This window comes from Ctenopharyngodon idella, chromosome 8, assembly GCF_019924925.1.
Source record: "Ctenopharyngodon idella isolate HZGC_01 chromosome 8, HZGC01, whole genome shotgun sequence".
In the NCBI taxonomy this organism is placed as follows: Eukaryota; Metazoa; Chordata; class Actinopteri; order Cypriniformes; family Xenocyprididae; genus Ctenopharyngodon; species Ctenopharyngodon idella.
Window position 1 is genome coordinate 23,142,183 of NC_067227.1, and position 22,768 is coordinate 23,164,950.

The following is a 22,768-nucleotide window of genomic DNA, read 5'->3' on the forward strand; positions in this document are numbered from 1 at the left end:
GATTTACATCCTCAAGCCATCCTAGGTGTATATGACTTTCTTTTTTCTGATGAACACAGTCGGAGTTATATTAATAAATATCCTGACGCATCCAAGCTTTATAATGGCAGTGAACGGGGGCAACGAGTTTGAAGCTCAAGAAAGTGCATTCATCTGTCATAAACATACTCCACACGGCTTATATATTTAAACAAGTAAAGTTTTATATTTAAACAAGTAAAATATCTAGCTTCCGCCAGACCGCCTTCCGTATTCAACTTACGAAGAAAGTTACGAAGAAAGTGTAATGCCTCTCGCAGTCCTCACGCTACGTCCTAAGCCTTCTGTATTCAACTTACGAAACAAGCGTCAGTTTTTTTTTTTTTTTCGTAAGTTGAATATGGAAGGCGGTCTGGTGGAAGCTAGATATTTTACTTTATAACATGTTAAATATGGATATTTTTCTTACATGCATCACTTCGCTTCAGAAGGCCTTTATTAACCCCCCGGAGCCGTGATGAGTACGTTTATTATGGATGGATGCACTTTCTTCAGCTTCAAACTCATTGGTCCCATTCACTGCCATTATAAAGCTTGGACACAGGATATTAATTAATATAACTCTGAATGTGTTCATCAGAAAGAAGAAAGTCATATACACCTAGAATGGCTTGAGGGTGAGTAAATCTTGGGGCAATTTTCATTTTTAAGTGAACTAATCCTTTAAAGATTATACCATTATATTTAATGTCTTTCTGATGAATAAATAGTTCATATAGTTCATACAATGTGCATATGTGTGTGTGTATAATCTCCTGTAGGCTAAAAGAACATATGGAAACATCCTGTTAACTTCACATATGTGCACATGCCTATCCACCTTATTTTTCAGGTAAGAGTGGGCGTGGCCATTTGTACATTTCATGTGTTCTGGCATTCGCTTCCAGTTATTTTTAGGTGTACAAAACGGCTCGTTATGCTGCTTGATATTGCAAATTGGTTTATATTACCATATTATTTTAATTATTGTTTATTGTCTTAATTATAAACACGCTGGTTTGTGGCGCAAACAGTTTTACAGTTTACTGCACTTAATCTCGTTATTTCCCTATAGTGGCTAATAAATCGGAAGTCTCGCACATTCACAGAAAACACCTTACTTCCGCATTGAAAAATAAGGAGGATACAATGAATGTGTGATCATTGAAATGAGACATTAATGACGTTTTCTGCCTAAAAAATATGACACTATACTGAAACATTCAAAAGACCTTTTTGCCTGAATGATATTTTGTAAAACTTGAGGAACTGTCATCTTCGTGCTGGGGCAGTGTAAATACTTCTAGATAGCAGTAAAACTAGTGCTAGAGCATTAACTTTGGCACTAAAACTAAAAAAAAAAAAAAAAAAAATCTCTGAAATAACTAGAACAGACTGAAAACAAAAACTAAATTGAAAAGAAAACATAAAATTATAAATTCAGAACTATAATAACCCTGTGAGGATGATTAAATTCATAAAAAAAATAATTATCTTAAGATGCGAGATGAAAAACAGAAGACCTGTGTTTATACAACGGGATATCATTCCAAAAACCAACACTAGGTGGCACATGTGTTTCATCAAGTGCCTTTACCATACAAGAGTTTCTCTTTCAAATCTATCAGCATCCATTAGATCCTATCACATTGTGAGCTGCTCTCCAACTAAAACGCTTGATGGCTTCTATTTAAATCACATGGTATCTCCAAGGAACGGCACTGCCGCCATCTGTAGTGTGTTCGGAGCCTAAAGGAGCCAAGTTGAGCGTCACAGATGAATGAGTGCGCAAAAAGCAGATAGAGAAGCAGCCATGCTCACTAAAAAGTAGCATCACGCAGAAGCAGTACCTGCACTGAGCCCCCCAGCCTCTCGCCCGTGAGATGCGACCCCAGAGTCTCCTTATTGGTCACTGAAGTGGGATGGGACTCACTTCCTTTGAGTTCAGGTGACTGATCGACAGTGGAAGAGCATTTTGTGTAGGAAAGCGTGGAGAATGGGGTGGGTTGAGGTGGAGATTTTGAGGTATGATGGGAAGGGGCCGGTGGGTGAGTAAACACAAACAAACGAAAAATTAAACGTTAAAAAGGAGACATCTCACATGCAGAAGCTTGCTAAATTACTAATATAGAAGTTAATAGTGAATGACACAAACTAATGGAAATAAAGAAAAATCAGAGTGAGAAAAAAAATAAAAGCAAACATGCAGAATAAAGAAAGACTTCTATTAGAAATCAATGTGAGATTTTACAAATAATGACATGAACATGACCATTAAACATCTCTTAACATTGTTTTTAAAAGACATGAGAGCACAAGCAGAGGGGCACATACACGATAATCTTCCACCAGACTGTTAAGCTCATTTTATGCTTATGTAGCATAAAATGAATGCAGAGATACTCATCTCCAAGGGTTAAACTGAGATTTAAGATTTCGGAGCATTATGTTTTTAATAAACCAAGCAAAATTGCAACTGTATGACAGTGGATGTGAATCAGGAAGCATCTGATACATTTTATTTAAAGATTTCATAGGAATGAATGGATGGACCACAATGAAATCTAAATTTCCAGGGTGGCGTTCTGTGTTGCACTGAAGAACATTTCTGTTTATTAGAAGATGGATACTGAGAAAAACTGAAGCACATGTTGGCTAAATGTTATTTTGTGATTTCATTGGAACATGGATGAGCGACAAAGAAATGGTGTATGTGCCGGAATGGCTTAATGAAGGCAAGTACGCAATGTCTGGACAGAGACTAATCTGAAATGTGCACTACCTTTCAAAAGTTTGGGGTCAGTAAGATTTTTTTTTTTTAAAGAAATGTATAATTTTATTCAGCAAGGATGCATTCAATTGATCAAAATTGACAGTAAAGACATTTATAAAAGATTTCTATTTTACAAAAGCTGTTCTTTTTAGCTCTGTTTATCAAAAAAATTCCATAAAAATGTATCTGTTTCCACAAAAATATTAAGCAGCACAACTGTTTCCAACATTGATAATAATAAGAAATGTTTCTTGAGCATCAAATCAGCATATTAGAATGATTTCTGAAGGATCATGTGACATTCAAGGCTAGAGTGTAATGGCAGCCGAAAAGTCTGCTTTGAATCACAGGAATAAATTACATTTTAAAATATGTAAAATATGTAAAACTTTAAAATAGAAAACTTGTAATAGGGTCATTCCATGTCAAATCAACCAAATTTTGGAAACTTCCCTGGCTCAAATGTTAGATTTTGTTAATATTTTTCTGTAGAAAGACAAACATTCATAGTGATGAAAGCCAAAATATTAAATGTCAAAGATAATAAAGAAATCTTAATATCCTTTTTAATATCCTGGTTCTTAACAAACTTTTCATTTTGGCATCTTCATTTTAAAGGCCCTCAATGGTTCAATCCCAGAGATACAGACATGTTAATCCATGAGTAAACTAGTAAACTGTACACATTTTCAGTGGTCAAAAACCAAATGTGGGTCACTTTGCATATAGATAGATGATACTTTTTGTCTTTTAAAGAAGAATATCTGAAGAACAAATAATGCTAAAACTAGAAATGTATCTCGTGTTTTTCTATCAACTCAATTGCATAGAATATACCTGAGTGCCATTTTGTGATGCCTGTAACTCTAAAAGTATTTAAGATATCAATGTCCTTCTAGGCCCTATATAGTTCAGTCCCATAGATATGGGGATCTCACAGCAGCTCCATGTTCAAATTGTTGAATTTTTCAGAATCAAAAAAAATATCTTTAATACTTCTCGAGTTACAGGCATGCAAACGTGAGGCAAAAAACACAAGAAGTGCTTTTTGCCATTTTTGAATGGTCACCATTGGCATATAATGCAACAAAGATTGATGAAGTCAACAGATTTTACTAATAGACCTACCGATCTCTAAAAAAAAAAATAAAATAATGATGCTGCCATCTTTCTAAAGTCATTTTAACACCTCTCTAATTTGGCTCCAAATCTCAGATGAAAAATGTCATTTTGACCTCTCTCTACAAATAATGGATTACATCTGTGAAATGTAGTATTTTGGCTTTCATCACTATTTATGTTTGTCTTTCTACAGAAAAAAATATTAACAAAATCAAAAATTTGAGACAGGGACCTCTGGTTGAGTTGACATGGAATGACCCAATAATATTTCACAATATTACTGTATTTTGATCAAAATACATGCAGCCTTGGTTAGCATAAGAGACTTTTCACAAAAAAAAAAAAAAAAAAAAAAAAAACCTTTTGACCGGTAGTATATTATCCAGACATTCTTGCCCGGTCCATATTGTCACAATCATCATTACATCAGGACAGATACAAACAGATGCAGGAACATCATATTTATGGCCTTTTAGCATCTCCAGTCAGAACATTTATGCTCCACAGAAAGTGCAGACAGTGCTGATACCACTGCTGAACCAAAAGCATTTTGATTCGGCAGCAGGGAACTTTGTCTCTAAGCAACTGGCCACTAAAACGGATTTGTTTACACCAAGCAAGGCACAACTAACCAGCCTTCCATTCCACTAATTATTCACAGGAATGACGTTCAGAAAGTGTTACACAACTGTAACATTACACAAAACTTGAGCAACTCCTCTGACAACTTCTTCTCTGTAATCAATTTGTTCGTCCAAAAGAGTCAGGGCATATTTTGATTGATCACATGTCAAAAGAGGAAAAGTGGGCAGAACACTCGCCTAGAGTGGGTATGTTGTATCTGGCCATGAATTTGAGTGAGTAAGATACATCCTGGACTCACCTACACTGCAATGGAGCGAATAAGATACGACCACCTAGGGTAAGATGTATAGTGTACTTCCCTGAGGTACATATACTCACCTGACAGAGTTTATTTGTGCACCCGACTCACCTGGTTTTTGGTCTGCGGTTGTGCTTTGTCTCTGCTGCTCGGCTGGGGTGTGTCTGTGGGGATGGGGCCTATAGGTGTCGGCTGAAAGAGACAACAATGATCTCACCATTGCGCACATCTCACACATGCATACACTTACAAATAAACCCAACACAGCATGACAAAGGCATTTGACAGTTAAAGTGCACAAGAAAAGAATTGAGGAAGTGCCTGTGAAGGAAACAAACACTCACGAGAGGCTTGCCGACCCAGTCGTACTCGTAATCAAAGACGTAGCCATTCCTGTCGAAGAGGTCTGTGAAGAGCTTCCTCAGGTAGTCGTAATCTGGTTTCTCAAAGAAGTCCAGTCTTCTCACATATCTCAGATAGGTGGCCATCTCCTCTACAGTGTGTAAAAACAGAAATGGCATTAGTTCAGCGAAACGCTTCACACACTACTGTACTTGACATAACAAAATCGATGGCACTAACCTGGGAAACTTTCACATAGCACTTCGATCGGTGTAGCTCGCTTGGTGTCGCCAATTTTCTGGTATCGTTCTTTCAGTGTGTCCGCCTGTTTGGGAAACACAGATGATTTCCCACCCACAAACTCCTCACAAATGACAAAAAAAAAAAAAAAAACTGGCTGAAATGTAATTAAGCATGTGCAACACACAAATCCAGGGCAAGATTTTGCCTGTGGCTAGTTTTATTGAATAGGTGATGACGCACACACAAAGTGAGATCGTTTTACTCTTCTTTTAACATGTAATTTTTCATTCTCACCCTAGTCATGTGTCTTCCATGTAATCCATTTAAGTGGTGAATTAACAATGGTGTGAGAGACAGCACTTCAGCAGGCAAATGCAGAGCTTCTAACACCTGTGCGCGTTCAGAAGAAACCGCTACAGCCATGTGAATCATTACACTATGACACATGGCTGAGCAACTGAAGTACAACACGAGCAGCTGATATCTGCATTTGTTGCAATGTCATCACACTTCTCAGTTACACTACCGTACAAAAATTTGGGGTCAGTAAGTTTTTTTTTTTTTTTTAAGTAATTACTACTTTTATTCAGCATGGATGCATTAAAATGATCAAAAGTGACAGTAGAGACATTTATAATGTTAGAAAAAAACCTTTTAAATAAATGCTGCCCATTTGAATTATTCATCAAACAATCCTGAAAAAAGTATCTCGGTTTCCACAAAAGTATTAAGAAGCGCAACTGTTTTCAACATTGATAATAATAAGAAATGTTTCTTGAGCACCAAATCAGCTTATTTCACTGATTTCTGAAGTATCATGTGACACAAGACTGAACATTCAGCTTTGTCATCACAGAAATAAATTACATTTTAAAATAAAATAAAATATTAAATAGTTATTTTAAATTGTAATAATATTTCTCAAAATTACTAGCTTTACTATACTTTTGATCAAATAAATGCAGCCATCTTACCAACCCCATACATATGAGCACCAGTGTACATGTGGATGAAAAAAAAAAAAAAAAACCCTGAAACCTGTGGATTACTTTATTAATTTCACAAAAAATGTTGCAAGTTTCCAAAAACTATTGTAACTCTTTGTACATTGGCTTCCCCAGACTGCGTTAGCTTGCCTGCAAAATGCAGCAGCACTGGTACGAGAAAAAGGGACCATATTACTCCCATATTAGCATCTTGACATTGACTTCCTGTGAAATTTAGGATTGATTTCAATATTTTCCTTTATGTTTATAAGGCACTAGAAGGTCATGCATCCCAGTATATTAGTGATCTCATCTTCCTTCACTCTCCCTCTAGAGCACTTAGTTCTTCTGAAAAACTACTTTTAAAAGGTTCCTTGTTGTAAATATAAATCAAGATGTGATCATGCTTTTTCTGTAATAGGTCCTAAACTTTGGAATAGTCTCCCGGGTCCATGTGAGGTTAGCTAAATTAATTGCTAACCTCACACAAATCATACTCCTAAAAACCCATAAATCATACTTAACTTTTTTTCCCTCTAGCTTTTGAACAGTCTTTCTTATATGCTGAGATGGTGCATGTTTTTATTGTTCTTATTTTTATGTTTTTTTTATGTTTTTTATTGTCTTTCTTGTAAAGCACTTTGGGTCAACATTTGTTTTATTTTCAATGTGCTATATAAATAAAGCTGATTGATTGATTGATTGATTCAAAACACACTCCAACATGAGATGAAGATATGAAAATGGAGAAACCTTTTCAAAAAATGATGTACAGACTGTTAGGAGGTAGAAAAGTACAAACCTTCAAGCCCTGCCAGGGCAAACTGCCTCTTAGGAAGTACATAAACATATGGCCCAGTGCTTCTAGGTCGTCCCTTCTGCTTTGTTCTGAGGGGGAAGAAAAACAACAACTGTTATGTTACACTGATGGACGCAACAGGTACATTTTCGCTGTAAAATTAGGCGGATATATTTAAAACTTCATGATTAAGTGGGTTACATAAATATGAGTCACTCAGGAAAGTGAACTTGTGTATGTAATTTAAGGTGGGCTGCTGATTTTATTATTTTTCCCCTTCTTCCAAGAAATCAGTTTAAAAAACACATCCGTGAAAAAAAACTTAGGAAAATAAAAGGAGATGTGAATTTATAGTGCGTGCGTGCATACCTTTTCCCAAATGTGTGTTGATACTCATATATCGGGCAGTGCCAGTCAGGCTCTTATGCTCTCGGTATGGGATGTGTTTTTTGGTCTCGGGGTCTATGTATTCTTTGGCAAGCCCGAAGTCGATGATATGAATGGTGTGCTGCCTCTTGGACCCCGGCCGCCCCACCAAAAAATTCTCTGGCTTGACGTCTCGATATATCAAGCTCCGTGTGTGAACATACTCCATCCGTGTTATCTGAAAAAACAAGAAAGATTGTGGCTGAGGACATTCAGCACCAAAGAACATAAAAAAATATATATATATACCACAAAAACACAGAGCTGAACGATTCCTAGAAATCATTTAGAAAACAGCCAAAAGAAATCCTAAATGTATGCGACAAGCCAAAACTGGCTCTCTGACTGGATGCTTACCAGTTGAATAGCTATCATTAGGACGGTCTTGAGGGAGAAAGTGCGGTCGCAAAGGTCAAACAGGTCCTCCAGACTGGGCCCAAGCAGTTCCAGAACCATAGCGTTGTACTTCCCGCAAGGCCCAAAGTAAAAGACCTGAGGAACTCCCTCTGCAAAGACAAAATGATTATTTAACAACCCAGTGAAATGCAAATGTAGAATCTCACATCTCAAACTTAGAATTTGCACAAAATATTCACAAATAATTTTTTTTTTTTTTTCTTTAGTGAAACAGTTTTGTATTATTTTCTTAACACCATCAAATGTTTAGCCTCCTGTTCACAGCCAGTAGAGGCCACAGTCTCTGACAAGACCCATAATGACAACACCTTGAACAAAACATTACTAACAAGCCCTGAGAGAGAGGGCACATCATGCAATTCATTAAAGCAGTGACTATCTTATGCTCACTGAGTTTACAGAGGGCTGTAAAACAGCTGATCTATCCCATGCACACAGCACGTTCTCTTCCACAGTAAGGACTCAGAGCACAGAAAATGGGCATGACTCTGAAAGGTTAATGAAGGCGGGGCTGATGACTTGAACATCATTTAACAGGACTGGTTTGCTTCCACTGAGACCTCTAATGATATATAGCACTGTAGGGGTGGGTGATATACCAGCTGAAGCTACATACACTGGTATACATTTTCAATTTCTACCACAATTATGCAAAACAGTGCTTTATGGCAGGGGAATGGCCATTCAATCAAAGAGCTTGTATATTAAAGTAAAAAGATTGCATCCCCTTAGATATTGCAGCTAACATGATCAAACTTTCTTACCTGCTGCCGCTATTGAACATGGAGATAGATAGTAAGGAGTAAACAACTTCAGAAATTACTAATACTCATTTCTATCTATTAATTATATATAGTGAGCAAAACTTCACAATGAAGAGAGTGAAGGGCAGGTTTGCAAACTTTTATTAACTAAAAAGAAAGAAGCCTATTTTTATGCTTTGGTCGAAATATCAGGTAGATATATTTAAATAACCTATAATGTCACAATAAATATTTTAAAATTTAATTTAAAATTAAACCAAATAATAAAGGCATACTTCAAACGTGTGAATATATCAATAAAAAATATCTAAATTATAATAAAATATAAGAATATACAAATTTAACCAGGTTTTTAATATATTTAAAATCTAGTTAATAAAATATATTTATTTTCAAGAATATTATCCACCCCTAGCACCATGTAGCACACAAAAATAAATCGCTGTACTACTTAAAGTGCATTGTTACAGAACAAAGCAAATAGTCTATTACAAATAACAGGTGTTGTGCAGGAATACTTTTTTTTATGCTGTCCCAAAAAAAAGCTGTGACTCCACAAAATAAGACTTCAAGGACACACAGTTCTTAACTGCTGCCAGTGTTTCCAATTCAATTCCAGGTTGCCTGTGCCAGATCCCACGTGTGTGTGTTCTTTGGCCCAATGGTCAGATGCAGAGGCACATGAGACACACTGAGACAACGAGTCTAGGAAAGCCCAGCTCCAGGGGGATTATAGGAGGATTTACCTGATCAGGCAAACGTCATTCCCACGGGTGGGGGTGCCGAACACGCGCACACACCTGCCTGCACTTTAGCCAGCCGGATCTGTTTGGAAACCACAGTAATGATGGATGTGCCCATGGCAAGACTGCAGCCAGGAAGCTGACTCATCAAAGCACCAGATCCGAGGTTTAAACTCAACGCCAACTCGGCAATCAGAGGAAGGAAAATTACAACCATGCGCAGCTAAAACACTTCCTTGAATTGTAAACAAGGCCATCGCAAGTTCTTGAAGTGTTTCAAATCATAAAGAAATGAAAATTTTGAATTATTATAGTGCCAAAAAGCAGGGCTATGAGAGAAAGCGCAGTCCATTTTATCCATGCAGTACGCAAAAAAGCTGCACAACAGAGGGGCTAAGCATTACGTAATCATGTTAGAAAGGTCACGCGTGACGTAGGCGAAAGTACCAATCCAGTGTCTACAAAGCGAACATGCAAAGATAAAGTCAAACGCAAATTTTTTTTACAAAAAAAGGTAACAACGGTTTTGAAGTTGGAAGGGAAAATGAGATGGAGTTTTTCGCCCTACTGTGGTACTTCCACCTACGTCACGCGTGACCTTTCCAGCGTGATTATGTAATGCGTGCCGCATCACAGTGCAAGACAAGCATTTGTGGTTAAAAAGTATATATATTTTTATTTTTTTTTTAGAAAATGACCGATCGTTTCGCTAGACAAGACCCTCACTCATTGGCTGGGATTGTGTAGAGCCCTTTGAAGCTGCATTAAAACTGCAATTTTGACCTTCAATCCGAAGTCCACTATATGGAGAAAAATCCTTGAATGTTTACCTCAAAAACCCTAATTTCCTTTCGACTTAAAGACCTTGTTGACATTCGGGTGAGTAAATTATCAGGAAATTTTAATTCTGAAGTGAACTAATCCTTTAAAATGTCTCATTTAGTAATGAACCGATATTAACATTTTAACTAATACCAATAATTTGATCATTATTATGTTATGGCAGATAACTGATAAAATGCTAATAATAATTATATATTTTTGTCAATTCAATTTAGGCATCACAACATTATGATGTGCAATATGAAATTTTGATGAAATATTGTCAGCAAAAGTAATCTAAAAAATAGGCAGAAACAAAAAATACTAAATACTATTCTAAAGCACTACATCCACCATGTTGTAACTGTCACGTGACCTACTACCATCAGCTGTGTGGCTTCACTTCCATTTATAAATCCTCTCCTGTGGCCTCATGGGACAGTAAATTGTCCATTGAAAGCACACTTCAGAATCTCAGTCGAAGTAGTAGGTCATCCGGGTACTTTTCGCCTACTGTTTTCGATTACTATGCATTCGGACATACTACTCTTTTTGGCGTACTGTTTTTTTCATGCTATATGACAGGGAAGTATTTGATTTTGGATGCAGCAATTGTCGTGGGCTTTGTGAATTTTTTCTGTGGCACACCGTTCCACTTTTAACAACCTCTGTGCAGCAACACTAAAGATCAACAAGGAGATTTTCTGCTATTTCAAAACCCACTTGCTCACATCACTAACAGAGCCTGAGTGAAAACAACACAACTCATTGTTCATCAAACACATGTCCTTTCAGCGCAGACGCACTGGAATGTCAAAGTTAGCACACATGCCCGAGTGAATGCTTGCATATTAAAGATTCAGCATGCAGCAGAAGAACAACAAGGGCCTGATTCCATTAGCAGGACAGTGGAGAAGAATCAGGGACTGAAACGTGATCGTTCCGGCCGGCACAGGTCCCAGTGTGATTCAGGAGATGAGAGGGCTTGCATTATCTGCCCTGCTGCATAAAACATCCACAGCCTGCACTGCAGAGAGTGCCGTGACCCTGTTTTTCCCAAATGTCAGAGAGTGAACGCAACGATTGAAAAGCCACTAACCAAGTCACAGTCACACAATGCAACTCAGCTAAAAATAACTCGAAAGCTTTAATCAGCAGCACAATAGCAATTAAACATTTAAAACAAGCCACACAAGCGAACACAGCAGCAGCAATTTCTCCTTCACTGCACTTTAAAACACCTCATGCTCTAAATAATTGACAGAGGCATAGAAGTGCATGACATTTAAGGTGCAAAACTGTTGATGGGCAAAGCAAAGATCCTACTTATGATAAAACTGGGATTTTGGAGTGCAGTTAGAAAGAGAAATACACCCCAAGAAGTATCCTAACATGACCTGGAGTCTTTTTCCAGGACAGAAGAGAATTAACACTCTTCTTTAGCTGCAGGTTTAAGTGAGCAGAGGTTCTCCAGTGGCTTAAGACGAGTCTCACAATGGCAGATCCTCTCAAAGGATTCTGTGGGAAAGCTGGAGGTCTGGTTTGGATCATAAAACCTTTAGATCCAGATTTTACAACTGTGAATCACTGGACCCCGCTGGCTTGCTTTGGAAAGCAAGGTTCACTTTGAAGTAATGGATATGCATTACCAGAAGGTAAGGTTGTGTAAGATCCAGTGTCACATTGAAAATCATAGGTTGAGTAACTTAAAACTACATTTCAAAATAACAATAAATTCTCTACAACGAATAAGCAAGCAGCACAAAAATTCCTTCCACTTTCAAGATTGCATTCATCTGTTAGGGCTGAAAATCTCTTTACATTTTGAGCCTAGTGGTCTTTTGTTACTTCCTATGTCTGTATCCTGTGATTTAGGCCTTGGATCCAGAGTCGGGATGAATTACATGCAGCAGCATCAGAGAGGGAGGATAATTTAACACTCTCTGAACTGCAAGACACATCAGTCTGTAGCAGACAAGCCAAAGAAAAGCTAAAGTTAAAGGTCAAGGTTTGACTTTTTGGGCAAAATAAAAGAAGTAAGTTAAAATTCCCCTACAAAAAAAAACATTTAAAGGGACAGGTTACTCAAAAATGAAAATACTGTCATCATTTACTCACCAAACTTTTATGCATTTCTTTGTTTTGTGGAACATGAAAGATATTTTGAAAAATTAAAAAAAAAAAAAAACAATAAGAGTCAACTGAGAACCATTGTTGTTTTGGACCCCAATGACTTTGTATGAACAAAAAAAAAAAAGTTCTTTGAAATATCTTGTGTGTTCCACAGAATAAAGAAAGTCCTATAGATAATGATATGAGGTTGAGTAAATGCTAGCAGAATTTTCATTTTTGTGTGAATTATCCTCTTAATATACATTTAAATCTATTTTATAGAAGTACTATGAGAGGAAATTGCTTGATAAAAGACAGACTCAAATAAACAGTCAAACAATAAAAGATAAATGATTACATTTTCTTCCATTTTGTGAAAGATCTGGATCAAAACAGCAGCAGCAACCTAAACATGACAGCCGGCCATGTTTATTTTCTCTTTGCACACTACTGGACATATGGCTTTCTTCTTGAGAGGAATCAGTCACGTGCTGGACATTCGATAATGGCAACCCAGCCGCGAGGAGTCATGTAGATATAAATATAGCGGGCCTGCCCTGCACGCCTGCACTTTCACTGGCTATTAATGTTGCAGGGGTGGCAGCAGTGGCTCCGGTGATCTGGCAGGGAATCAGATCCCAGCTCTGGAGACAGGCGTTTGGTGAATGAGATCATTGCATTGCAGGGTGGCTACGAGTCGATGTGAATAAGAGCCGCACTTCATGCCAGTCAACCTTCCGGTTCAGTGATCAGATGGATGGATGCACCAAGGATTTGTACAAGCTGCTCATCCTTTTCATTGCAGGGCTTAAAAGGATCAAAGTTCAGACTTCTGGCTCCGCAACATGTATGGTAATTACAATAAAAATGGCTGGGAGTAGCAGCCCAATCACACAGATTTAATCAATTATAACCTCAACCTTATAACCTTCATAAAACAAACTATTTTTTTTTTAATCTGAGAGGGAGAGATATTGAGTCATTACATAATAAATAAGAACTTAAACATGATATCTTCTCATGTTGGACTTCACCTGGGTAACCTATCACTTTATAACCACTTAATCTCAATCCCATCTTAGACCCTCCTTTTCACTGTCACTTGCTGCTGATGGTTGAAAAAGCCACATCAAAAGGTTGGAGCTCACCGCCCCCATGATTCTCAGCACACAACTGAAGGATGATCAGTCTCACACAGGATGAGGAGGTGGCACTTTTCATAAACCATATAACACACGATTCTCGAAAGGCTGTGCGGCTTACCTGAATTTCCCAGCTGTTTATAAAATCTATATTCCAAATGGAGTTGAGGCGCTCTGGATTTGATTGGCTCCTGAAAGAAGAAAAAGAAAAAGACTAGGCATTAGAGAAATACAGAAAAGTTATCAAAGAATTTCAAATATAAAACATACAAAAATGTGACAATAATCCACAGTTTTAGACTAGTATAAGATCAAAGTAATGTAAAACAAAATTCACAGACCACAGCAACAGTGAGATTTATCAGTGCATTTGTGATAAGAATGGCATAATCTCTCCAGAAATGAGCCTCTGTGCTAACAGCATAGATAATCAGAAGTAGCTTAGCATAGCTCTTCAAGAAAAATCGTGAAACATTACACATCTCCACCCTTATTTCTCTTACACTCACCAAGGCTACATTTATTTATCAAAAAAACAGAAATATTGTTAAACATTATGGGCCCTGTCATACACCCAGCGCAATGTGGCGCCAGGTGCGACGCAAGTGTTTTTTGATAGTTTCAGCACGAAGCAGTTATCATTTTTACGTCCTGCGCCACATTGTTTAAATAGCAAATGCATTTGCGCCCATCTGTTCACCCATGGGTGTGCTGGTCTGAAAACGAGGTGTGTTCAGGCGCATTGTTGGCGTGTTGCTATTTTGAGGCAACTGAAATAGACTGCGCCACAGACCAACTGAAACCTGGTCTAAAGTCAATGGTGCAATATTTGTTTTGTTATTTAAAGAGCGCGTTAGTAATATGCGCCTATATGCGGGTGCACAACGCACATACACTCTGCTTATTACACACACACAGGGACACGCAGCAGCACACAAACATGCCAAATATTAAAAATAAAAAGGATTACAATGTAAAAGATTATTATTGTGTGCATAAAGATAAAAATGCTTTGGTGGAATCCGGCTTTTCCTGTAGATGGTCCGTTTTCTCGGTAGAGAAGTGTTCAGTTTTTCCGCTTGCTAATTCCGTCATGTAAATAGCGAATCCACCATGGCGCAAGTGCAACTGGCTTTTAAAGAGAATGGGAGACGAGACTCTGATTGGTTTATTGCACGTTATGCTCAAAACACACCTATTACTTATTAAGAGAATAGGAACGACCCTTTTAGACCATGTGCCGGGCGTGCCGACCATTTTTCCTGCCCTTAAACTAGCAAAAGTGGATTCGGACACGCCCTAAGTGCACTTGTGCCGTGCACTTTAGGCCATGCGCTTAGATCATTAAAATAGGGCCCTATAATTTAAAATACAGAATTTTCAGCAGCCATTACTCCAGTCTTCAGTGTCACGTGATCCTTCAGAAATCATTCTAATACAGTTGATGATCAAGAAACATTTCTTATTAACAATGTTGAAAGCAGTTGTTTTTCAGGATTCGCTGATAAACAGCAAGTTTTAAAAAAGTATTAATTTTACAAAAAGAATAAATAAATAATTCCACTGACCCCAAACATTTGAACAGTTGTGTAGAATCTCTCATAGTGAAATGTTTTGGAAGTGTGTGTGCATATTGTATAGTTTTGGGAGTGACAACATTATTTATCACACAACAACACAAAACAACACAAATCCTCTAAATTATAGTTCTATTATAAAAGTATCAAAAGTAGTCTAAGTACTCGTGCACAAAATATTAAATAAGTCTCTGAATTCTTACATCAGCCTTGCATGAGGAAAAAACAAAATTTAAGTCAGTCTGCACTGAAAATCATGACATCTGCCCTAGCTCTGCTTAGCAAGTCCATCAGCTGTCAAACTTAAGGCTGAACCATTCTTTTCGCATATTTTCAGTAAATAAGTTGATCCAGTTCACAAAAAATCTTAAAGATTCCTTCATAAATTGGTCTGATTTAGCTCTTGAATTCAAACTCACAGAATCAGTTGCAGAGGCTAACAGCTCATTCAATAGGGAGATTATCAGTGAATAACAACTTAAATTTCAGTCTTTGACAACAGGATGTGGTGGCAGTCAGGACAGAAGTGATAGCAATATTTAATTGCATCGTGTATGTGGCCATAAATAAAGTTTTGTTTAGTATTCAAGTTTTATTTTTAAGAATACGTTCAACAAATAGGTAAATTAACCTTATTTAAAATGAGATAAGGATAGACAGACACAGAAAGTAAATCTAAGTACCATACAGAAAATTATTTTACATGTCACATGAGCCATTTGCTCATATCATAAATCATCAAAATCTGTAAGAATACAGATGGTACGTGCTATTCTGAAAACTGAAGAGAGAGGGTAAAAGAGAAGTAAACACCAACAACAAGACTGTATCAGTTCTCGCAGCCAAACTAACAGCAAGTCTTCTGTCACCCTCCCACATTTTCTTTGTTATAAAGAATCCATCCCAGCACCCTTTTATATAAGTCAAGAGAGATTGCCTGGAAAAAAAAACTTTCCAGTGGTTAATGGCCTGTAACAGAACACACTGAGCGAGTCCTCAATAAGGTGTCATGTTACAGGGTTCAGCAGTCTGGCCTCTCAATCTCCCATGGCCTGCTAAGACCCAACACTCAGTGTTTAGTAGCATCCACCTGAACACAGATGTGTGATCATAACGAAGACCAGCATGACCTTAATGGTGTAACGGCTCTGTAATTAAAGCTCTTGGGCTGGTAATGCAAAAATCATAAGTTCACTTTCAGGTGTGTTTTTGGGTGACCCATGGGCATTTTGTGCAATATAATATAATATAGGTAACACTTTAAAATAAGGTTTACTTAACATTAGTTAACATTAACAATGAATGAACTGCACTTCTACAGCATTTATTAATCTCCGTTAATGTTCATTTCAACATTTACTAATATATTATTAAAATCAAGAGTATTTGTTAACTTTAGTTAATGCACTGTGAAATGAACAAACAATTAACTGCTATATTTTTATTAACTAATGTTTAAAAAGATTAACAAATAAAGTAACAAATGTATTGCTCATGGTTAGTTCATGTTAGTTAATACATTGACTAATGTTTAACTAATGAACCTTATTATAAAGTGTTACCATAATAACATGCTGACGTTTTAATTTCTTTAAAAAGCTTACTAATGATTTGGAAGGTAAAATTTGTAGAGTAGTAATGGAAGGGTTAGGTAAAACACTGCAGACTAAGAGGACTCTGGATTCTAATGGTTCAATCCAGCTCATGTTACTTGCTCAGAAAACAAGCAGACACAGCGGGGCAGAGCTGCATCTGTTGAGCTGTGATGTAACAGTGGTCAGACACACACACAGCTCTTTCCAGGAAGAAGAGTGAAGGGATTGGACAGATTAAGCAAACCAGAATGTCCATCCAAATCTCTCAGTTAAGGGTAAGTGGAGGGGAAAAAAATTTTGATGTAACTCAAAGATGTAAGCATCTGATAAACATCTAAACAAGCTTGAATTGAAACATTAAAGGGATAGTTCACCCTAAAATGAAAATTCTGTCATCATTTACTCACTCTCAAGTCGTTCCAAACCTATATGAATTTCTTTCTTCTTCTGAACACAAAAGATGATATTTTGAAGAATGTCGGTAACCAAACAGTTGATGGGCCCCATTGATTCCATTGTATTTTTTTGGATCCCATCAACTGTTCGGTTGCCCATTTATTTTTGGGTGAACTATCCCTTTAAGCATCTTAATATAAATCAATCAATCAGCAATGACTACCCATGATGTATACAAATCTCTGGGAATCTCCTCAGTTTCTAAAGGCTTCAGTAACTTTGTATTGCCTTCAGTTTTCTATTTAATGGGATGGAAATGATCTGAAGCAGTTAGTGAATTCCATGCAAACTTTTGACACACAATTTCTGTTCATGCAAATGACCATCATCATGAATCACTGCTATAAACAGGATACCCAAGGCATTGGCACAGGTTCCTAATGTGAGCACTGTGCCTTGTGCAAATACAAGAATTCAGGGCCCTGTCAAACACCAATGGACAGCTACACCCAAAACCACAAACATGTCCAAAGAGCATTATATTAGTAGAAAATATTAGGAGGAAACGCTTGGAGTGCAAACAAATATTAGCAGACTACTCTATTCAAAACTAAACTGAAAATGAAAGTCAAATAAAGGTAGGAAATATAAAAGTGTTTGTATGTGCTAAATCAACCAACAAATACGCACTGTCATACACTGAAAAGAAAATGGTGTAGAAACAATTTGCACTCAGAAACTGTGAATAAAAAAAGAAAAAAAGAAAAGTAAAACATTGAATTAAACATGAAATTTTAAAGTAGAGAAGTAGAGAAATAGGATATTCAACAACAAAAAAAAGATTTTATTTATCAGGAATTGATTGAATCATAAAAAGTAGTCGCTACTATATGAAAAGGATAGGAGTGATTGAAAAATAAGAAGGCTAGATGACATTAACTTTATTAATTTCTCATTAAACATTCATAATAAGACCAAAAAACAAGTAATTAAATAAACAGGGCCACATTTGATTTCCTGTTAACTCTGTATTAGACTTATTCCACTATTTATTATTTCACCCGCACTGAATATATTATTATATAACATATGCATACGGCCCATCTACTGTATGTAACCGATGACATCAACAGGTCAGTGTCATTTCCTCTTTGACCTTCTGACTGATTGAGCTATATGAATGTACAATCTCCCCAAATGAGACAACTGTAGGCAAATGAGAGAGGACAACCACGAAAAGCATTTCTACAAACTGAAGCTTTAATGTCATTAAAGAGCTTGAGAGATGATAAATCCACTGCGCAGAAATAATTCAAGAGTCCATGATCTCATTTTAATATGATGATCTGTGCCTTTACACCCATTCCATTATGACACATATAATCCAAAAAAATGACTGTGAGAGGCTGAACGGAGTTAATCCTTGTCAGTCAGTTGTAATCGATGAGCTCATCTACTCCATTAGAGGACTTTAGAACATCTTAACATGGAGAATAAAGAATTACTGGCTACAGGCATTACTTAATTAAAAAAAACATTCAATAAGAGTTGTCTTATGATGAACAAAGCAATGCACATTATCTTTTAGCTATACAATTAGCCAATAATAGGAGATGGCTCATGAAATTGGGGTCTATAACCTTCCAAAAGTATTACATATTGGAACTGAGAATATTTGCAGGATGTCAAGTTAAAAATATTTTTTATTTAAAAGATTAAACAGGTTAACATTGGACAGAGGAGTGATTTCACAGCAGTTAAGTCATCTATTGCTCTGAAATACCCTACAATTTGTGAGATTGTCCACATAATGACCTTGAAGACAGAGATTATATGTAATCTGTGCCCTGGTAACCAGCCTCAATGTTTACATGTGTTGACATTTCCAATGAGCTAATCATCTGGAATAAATTGGTAACTTTGAAATTTAGTTAAGCGGACTCAAAAAGCAAAGAAATCAAGAAGGAGATGCTTAAGGAGGTGCATAAGCCACATTCACTAAAATGTGCCAGCAAACTAAATTAACTAGCACGTCTGGGCCCCAAGGAGCATCTGCAATGCCAATTGTGTATGTATGTTTTGATGAGGTGTTAGAAAAGCCAGGTGGGGATCCATCATAATTGCTGACTTGGGCCAAAGAAGGCAGCTTGCACAGCCAGCAGCCCACAGAATGAGAATGCTATGGATATATTAAAATCTATTTTAGTCTGCACTTTATTTCTAGTAATACTCCATGACCCTCTTGCCCATTCTTATTAGAGTTTACACATAACTACTTATTCTAAAAAACAACAAGTCAGTGAGTTGCCTAAATAACTAGTTGACTAATCAGTCCTAAGTCCTGTATAAATTAAGCTGACTTCGGATTCACCTGACCCTGTTCGGAAACAAGCTGGTGTTTTAAAGTGTATGTAATTTATGTAAGTGTATGTAAAGTGGAAGTGGAACACACCAAGCCGACGGTCGGCTTTTCTTCTTACGCAGGCGCAGAACGGACGTGCTACTTGGCCGTCGGGTGTCAAGCGTCGGTTTGGTGTGTCAGGGCAACTTTGAACCCAGACGCTGCCGATGCTTTCGATGCATGCGAAGTTTTGAGCAATCTCTCGCCACGAGTTACAACCCATGTAAACATCTTTGTATTCTTTCATGCGGGAGTTGTACAAATGAGGGTACTTTCTAACCTTCGCGCAATCTCTCGGCGGTGTGGTGCGTACTTTTCTGATGACGAAATTCGCATCACGTGCACTGTACACTGACCCTTGCATACGCATAAAAAGTGAACTATACTTTGGGCTTCACCATGCAAACTTTCTAACAGCTAAGACACAGCACACATGCATGTAAAAGTGTTGTCAGTAAAAATTAAAAAAAAAAAAAAAAAAAAAAGATAATCAATAGGGATTTGATTAGATCATGATGATATTAAAGGTTAATAATACCATGCAGTGTCAGTTAGCCTTTATCAGGAGAAAACTCATTTCAAAAGCTTAGAAAGCACATTTTGACAAACGATTATAAAAAAAATTTTCTTTAGACTAACATGCACTGATGACCCTCGCACAATAACAAATAAATAGGTAAAACTCATGTCAAATTTATAGATAATTTGGTACAAATACCAAAATGAAATGTTTTTATCTCAAATACTTGAAGCTGAAGGAAGTGCATGATACTATAGTCACAACCAAGGCCTTCAGTCTGAAGTAATTATGGGCAAAGGTGTCGAGGAGTCTGGATAAGACAGAAACAGCTGGTCTGTGTCCCGCTCCTTCAACCCCTCGATTTCAGATCAGATTTCAGAGTCCCAGATGGAGGGAGAACAGCTGCAGGGGTCTAACAGCAGAGCTTCATACACAGACTGGTACCACTGTCACTAGCGTGAGCAGCCTGAGGGAGATGAGAGAGGATTCCAGAGCAGGCCGTCATTCACACTGCAGTTGAGGAGCAGATGTGACAGGCCTAATCTACTCTGATTAAATCAATCTTCTGCTTACTGTCAGGACATTACAGACAACTCATTGCATATTCTTCTTGATACATCCATGATCGACATCCTATTCTGTTATCCAAATATAAAAAAAAACATGGCTGCACGTCTAGAACATGTGCAAAAACACCTACTTTAAATGCATATGTCCCCTATATTTTTCATAAGTAAGAGGAATGCAGGGATGGGCAATATCCCACTGAAAAATATATGCAATGTACCTAAATACCATATACTGATGATGACTGTACATTTAACTCAAGCGTTTACTGAAAAAAATTTAACTAATATAGACAAATTTATTAAATCAACTGAATCAATGGGCAGTGCAGGACCAATAAGTACAAATTCACCTTGCCCGTCTTGTGATCTATAAATACTAGGGGTGCATAATATATCGACCACCATATTGGTATCAGCCGATATATGTTCATTTTTAATGTTATGGTAAGAAATTAGGCCGATATATTAAAGCGATAAATAATGGATTATTTCCTCCAGCTGAGACACTTGCGCACTGTTCACCATGATGGTTTTGAATTGCTTGAAATATGATTGGAATCACTTCAAAAAAGGAAAATACAGTAAAGTGCAGTCTGATTCGGAGATTCTGAGCCTTTTGTGCAATTGTAAGTTGCAATATTATGTTTATTTTGTGTATATGCTTTGGCTAAGTTAATTAATTAGTTTCACAGCATGCAGCTCAAACAGCAATGCACAACATTAATAACTATGATTGGGACTGTCATATACATAAAATTATAATGAGAACACTACTGTAATAAAACATTGTGAATTCTTTGGGTTTAGTTTCTGTGTTTCAGCGTGTTGTTACAGGAAGAGCACATCCGTAACAGGAGTAGCACATACTTAGTTCAAGTTCACTTTTGCATTTGCGTTTTTGTGCAGATAGGAGCTGTAATATTATGTTTATGTTGCATAAATATCTGATTAATCTCATATAGGATGTGTTTTGTTGAGTTAATTAAGCAGTTACCAAAGTGCTTCAGATCATTCACTCTTCAGATACAGTGCACGCAGCTCAAAAAGCAATGCTGTTATTTAAAACAGTAAAATTAATTTAAGATGTTTCTTTTTGCAAAACATTGGTTCATTATTAATAATAACTAGCAGTTTTATTTTTCACTTATTATTTATCAACAACAATATGATTTAAATGAAATCATTTTATTATTGTACGTGCGGAGGCTATTCCATTTTATTTATCCATGGCATCTGCATTTTGATTCTTTACACTTGTTTTCCAATGACTTGTTTGCATAATTTAGGCAACATTTTATTTCTTTGAAAGGCAATACTTTTTTCTTTTTTCTTTTTTGATGAAGAAAAATGGCCATAGGAGTGTAAAATTAATTTTAAAAGTTAAGGAATCTCATACTGGTTCAAACTAGGCTACTGTACTGTATATGTTTGATTTATGTTGAAGTGCTTGGGATATGGCTTTATTGGTTAGACTTTTGTTTTTGTAATCAGGCTCTCGAAAAATTATATCAACACTTGGATTTAGACTTATCAGGAAATATATCGGTTATCGTCTTCCAAATATAAAGAAAAGAATTATATCGGCCAACATTTTTATATCGGAGCATCCCTAATATATACAAACAATAATGTATTATTTTAAAATGTAACCTTAACATAACAGTTATTTGAATGTTTGTAAAAATATAAAGCAAAATATAAATGTGTAAAAAAAAAAAAAAAAAAAAAAAAATGTATGTAAACGACTAATATTTCCAGTGTCGACTAGCAGAAGCAGTGTTTATAACACTAGTCTCTAGAGCATAAATATTTTGTCCTGAGCACTGTGAACTTAAGCAATGCAACCCTCTACAATCAAAGTAAATCACTCCCATATGTGACCAAATTTCATGCTAGGCAACTAAAAAATGTCTTTAATTAGCCAATGGCTTGTAACTTGTACGATTTCACTCGCCTGTGATTTAGTCAGAGTCAAAAAATAAGTTTAGCGTAGATATATTACACTCTCTCTGAGCAACCTGGCTGCTGCCAATCATGTGACAGAAGCTGTCGATCACTGCAAAAGAGATCTAGTGCTTCAAGTGCTAATGGACACCATGACAAAACCAATGTTCTTGC

General features: G+C 36.8%; 1 protein-coding gene across 3 annotated transcripts in view; it reads right to left on the reverse strand.

The window, feature by feature from the left end:
- The window catches only part of csnk1g2b (casein kinase 1, gamma 2b), a 35,639-nt gene that overhangs the window by 2,142 nt on the left and 10,729 nt on the right, over window positions 1–22,768 (reverse strand). For 2 of the 3 annotated variants that reach the window (XM_051904031.1, XM_051904030.1), the window contains 8 exons: window positions 13,714–13,783; window positions 7,950–8,098; window positions 7,536–7,770; window positions 7,170–7,255; window positions 5,379–5,463; window positions 5,141–5,289; window positions 4,908–4,988; window positions 1,869–1,970 (listed from right to left, as the gene is read on the reverse strand). In XM_051904031.1, coding sequence (XP_051759991.1) covers window positions 1,869–1,970; window positions 4,908–4,988; window positions 5,141–5,289; window positions 5,379–5,463; window positions 7,170–7,255; window positions 7,536–7,770; window positions 7,950–8,098; window positions 13,714–13,783 — 957 coding nt within the window. The remainder of the gene's footprint in view (window positions 1–1,868; window positions 1,971–4,907; window positions 4,989–5,140; window positions 5,290–5,378; window positions 5,464–7,169; window positions 7,256–7,535; window positions 7,771–7,949; window positions 8,099–13,713; window positions 13,784–22,768) is intronic. The other variant, XM_051904033.1, reaches the window with a different exon arrangement.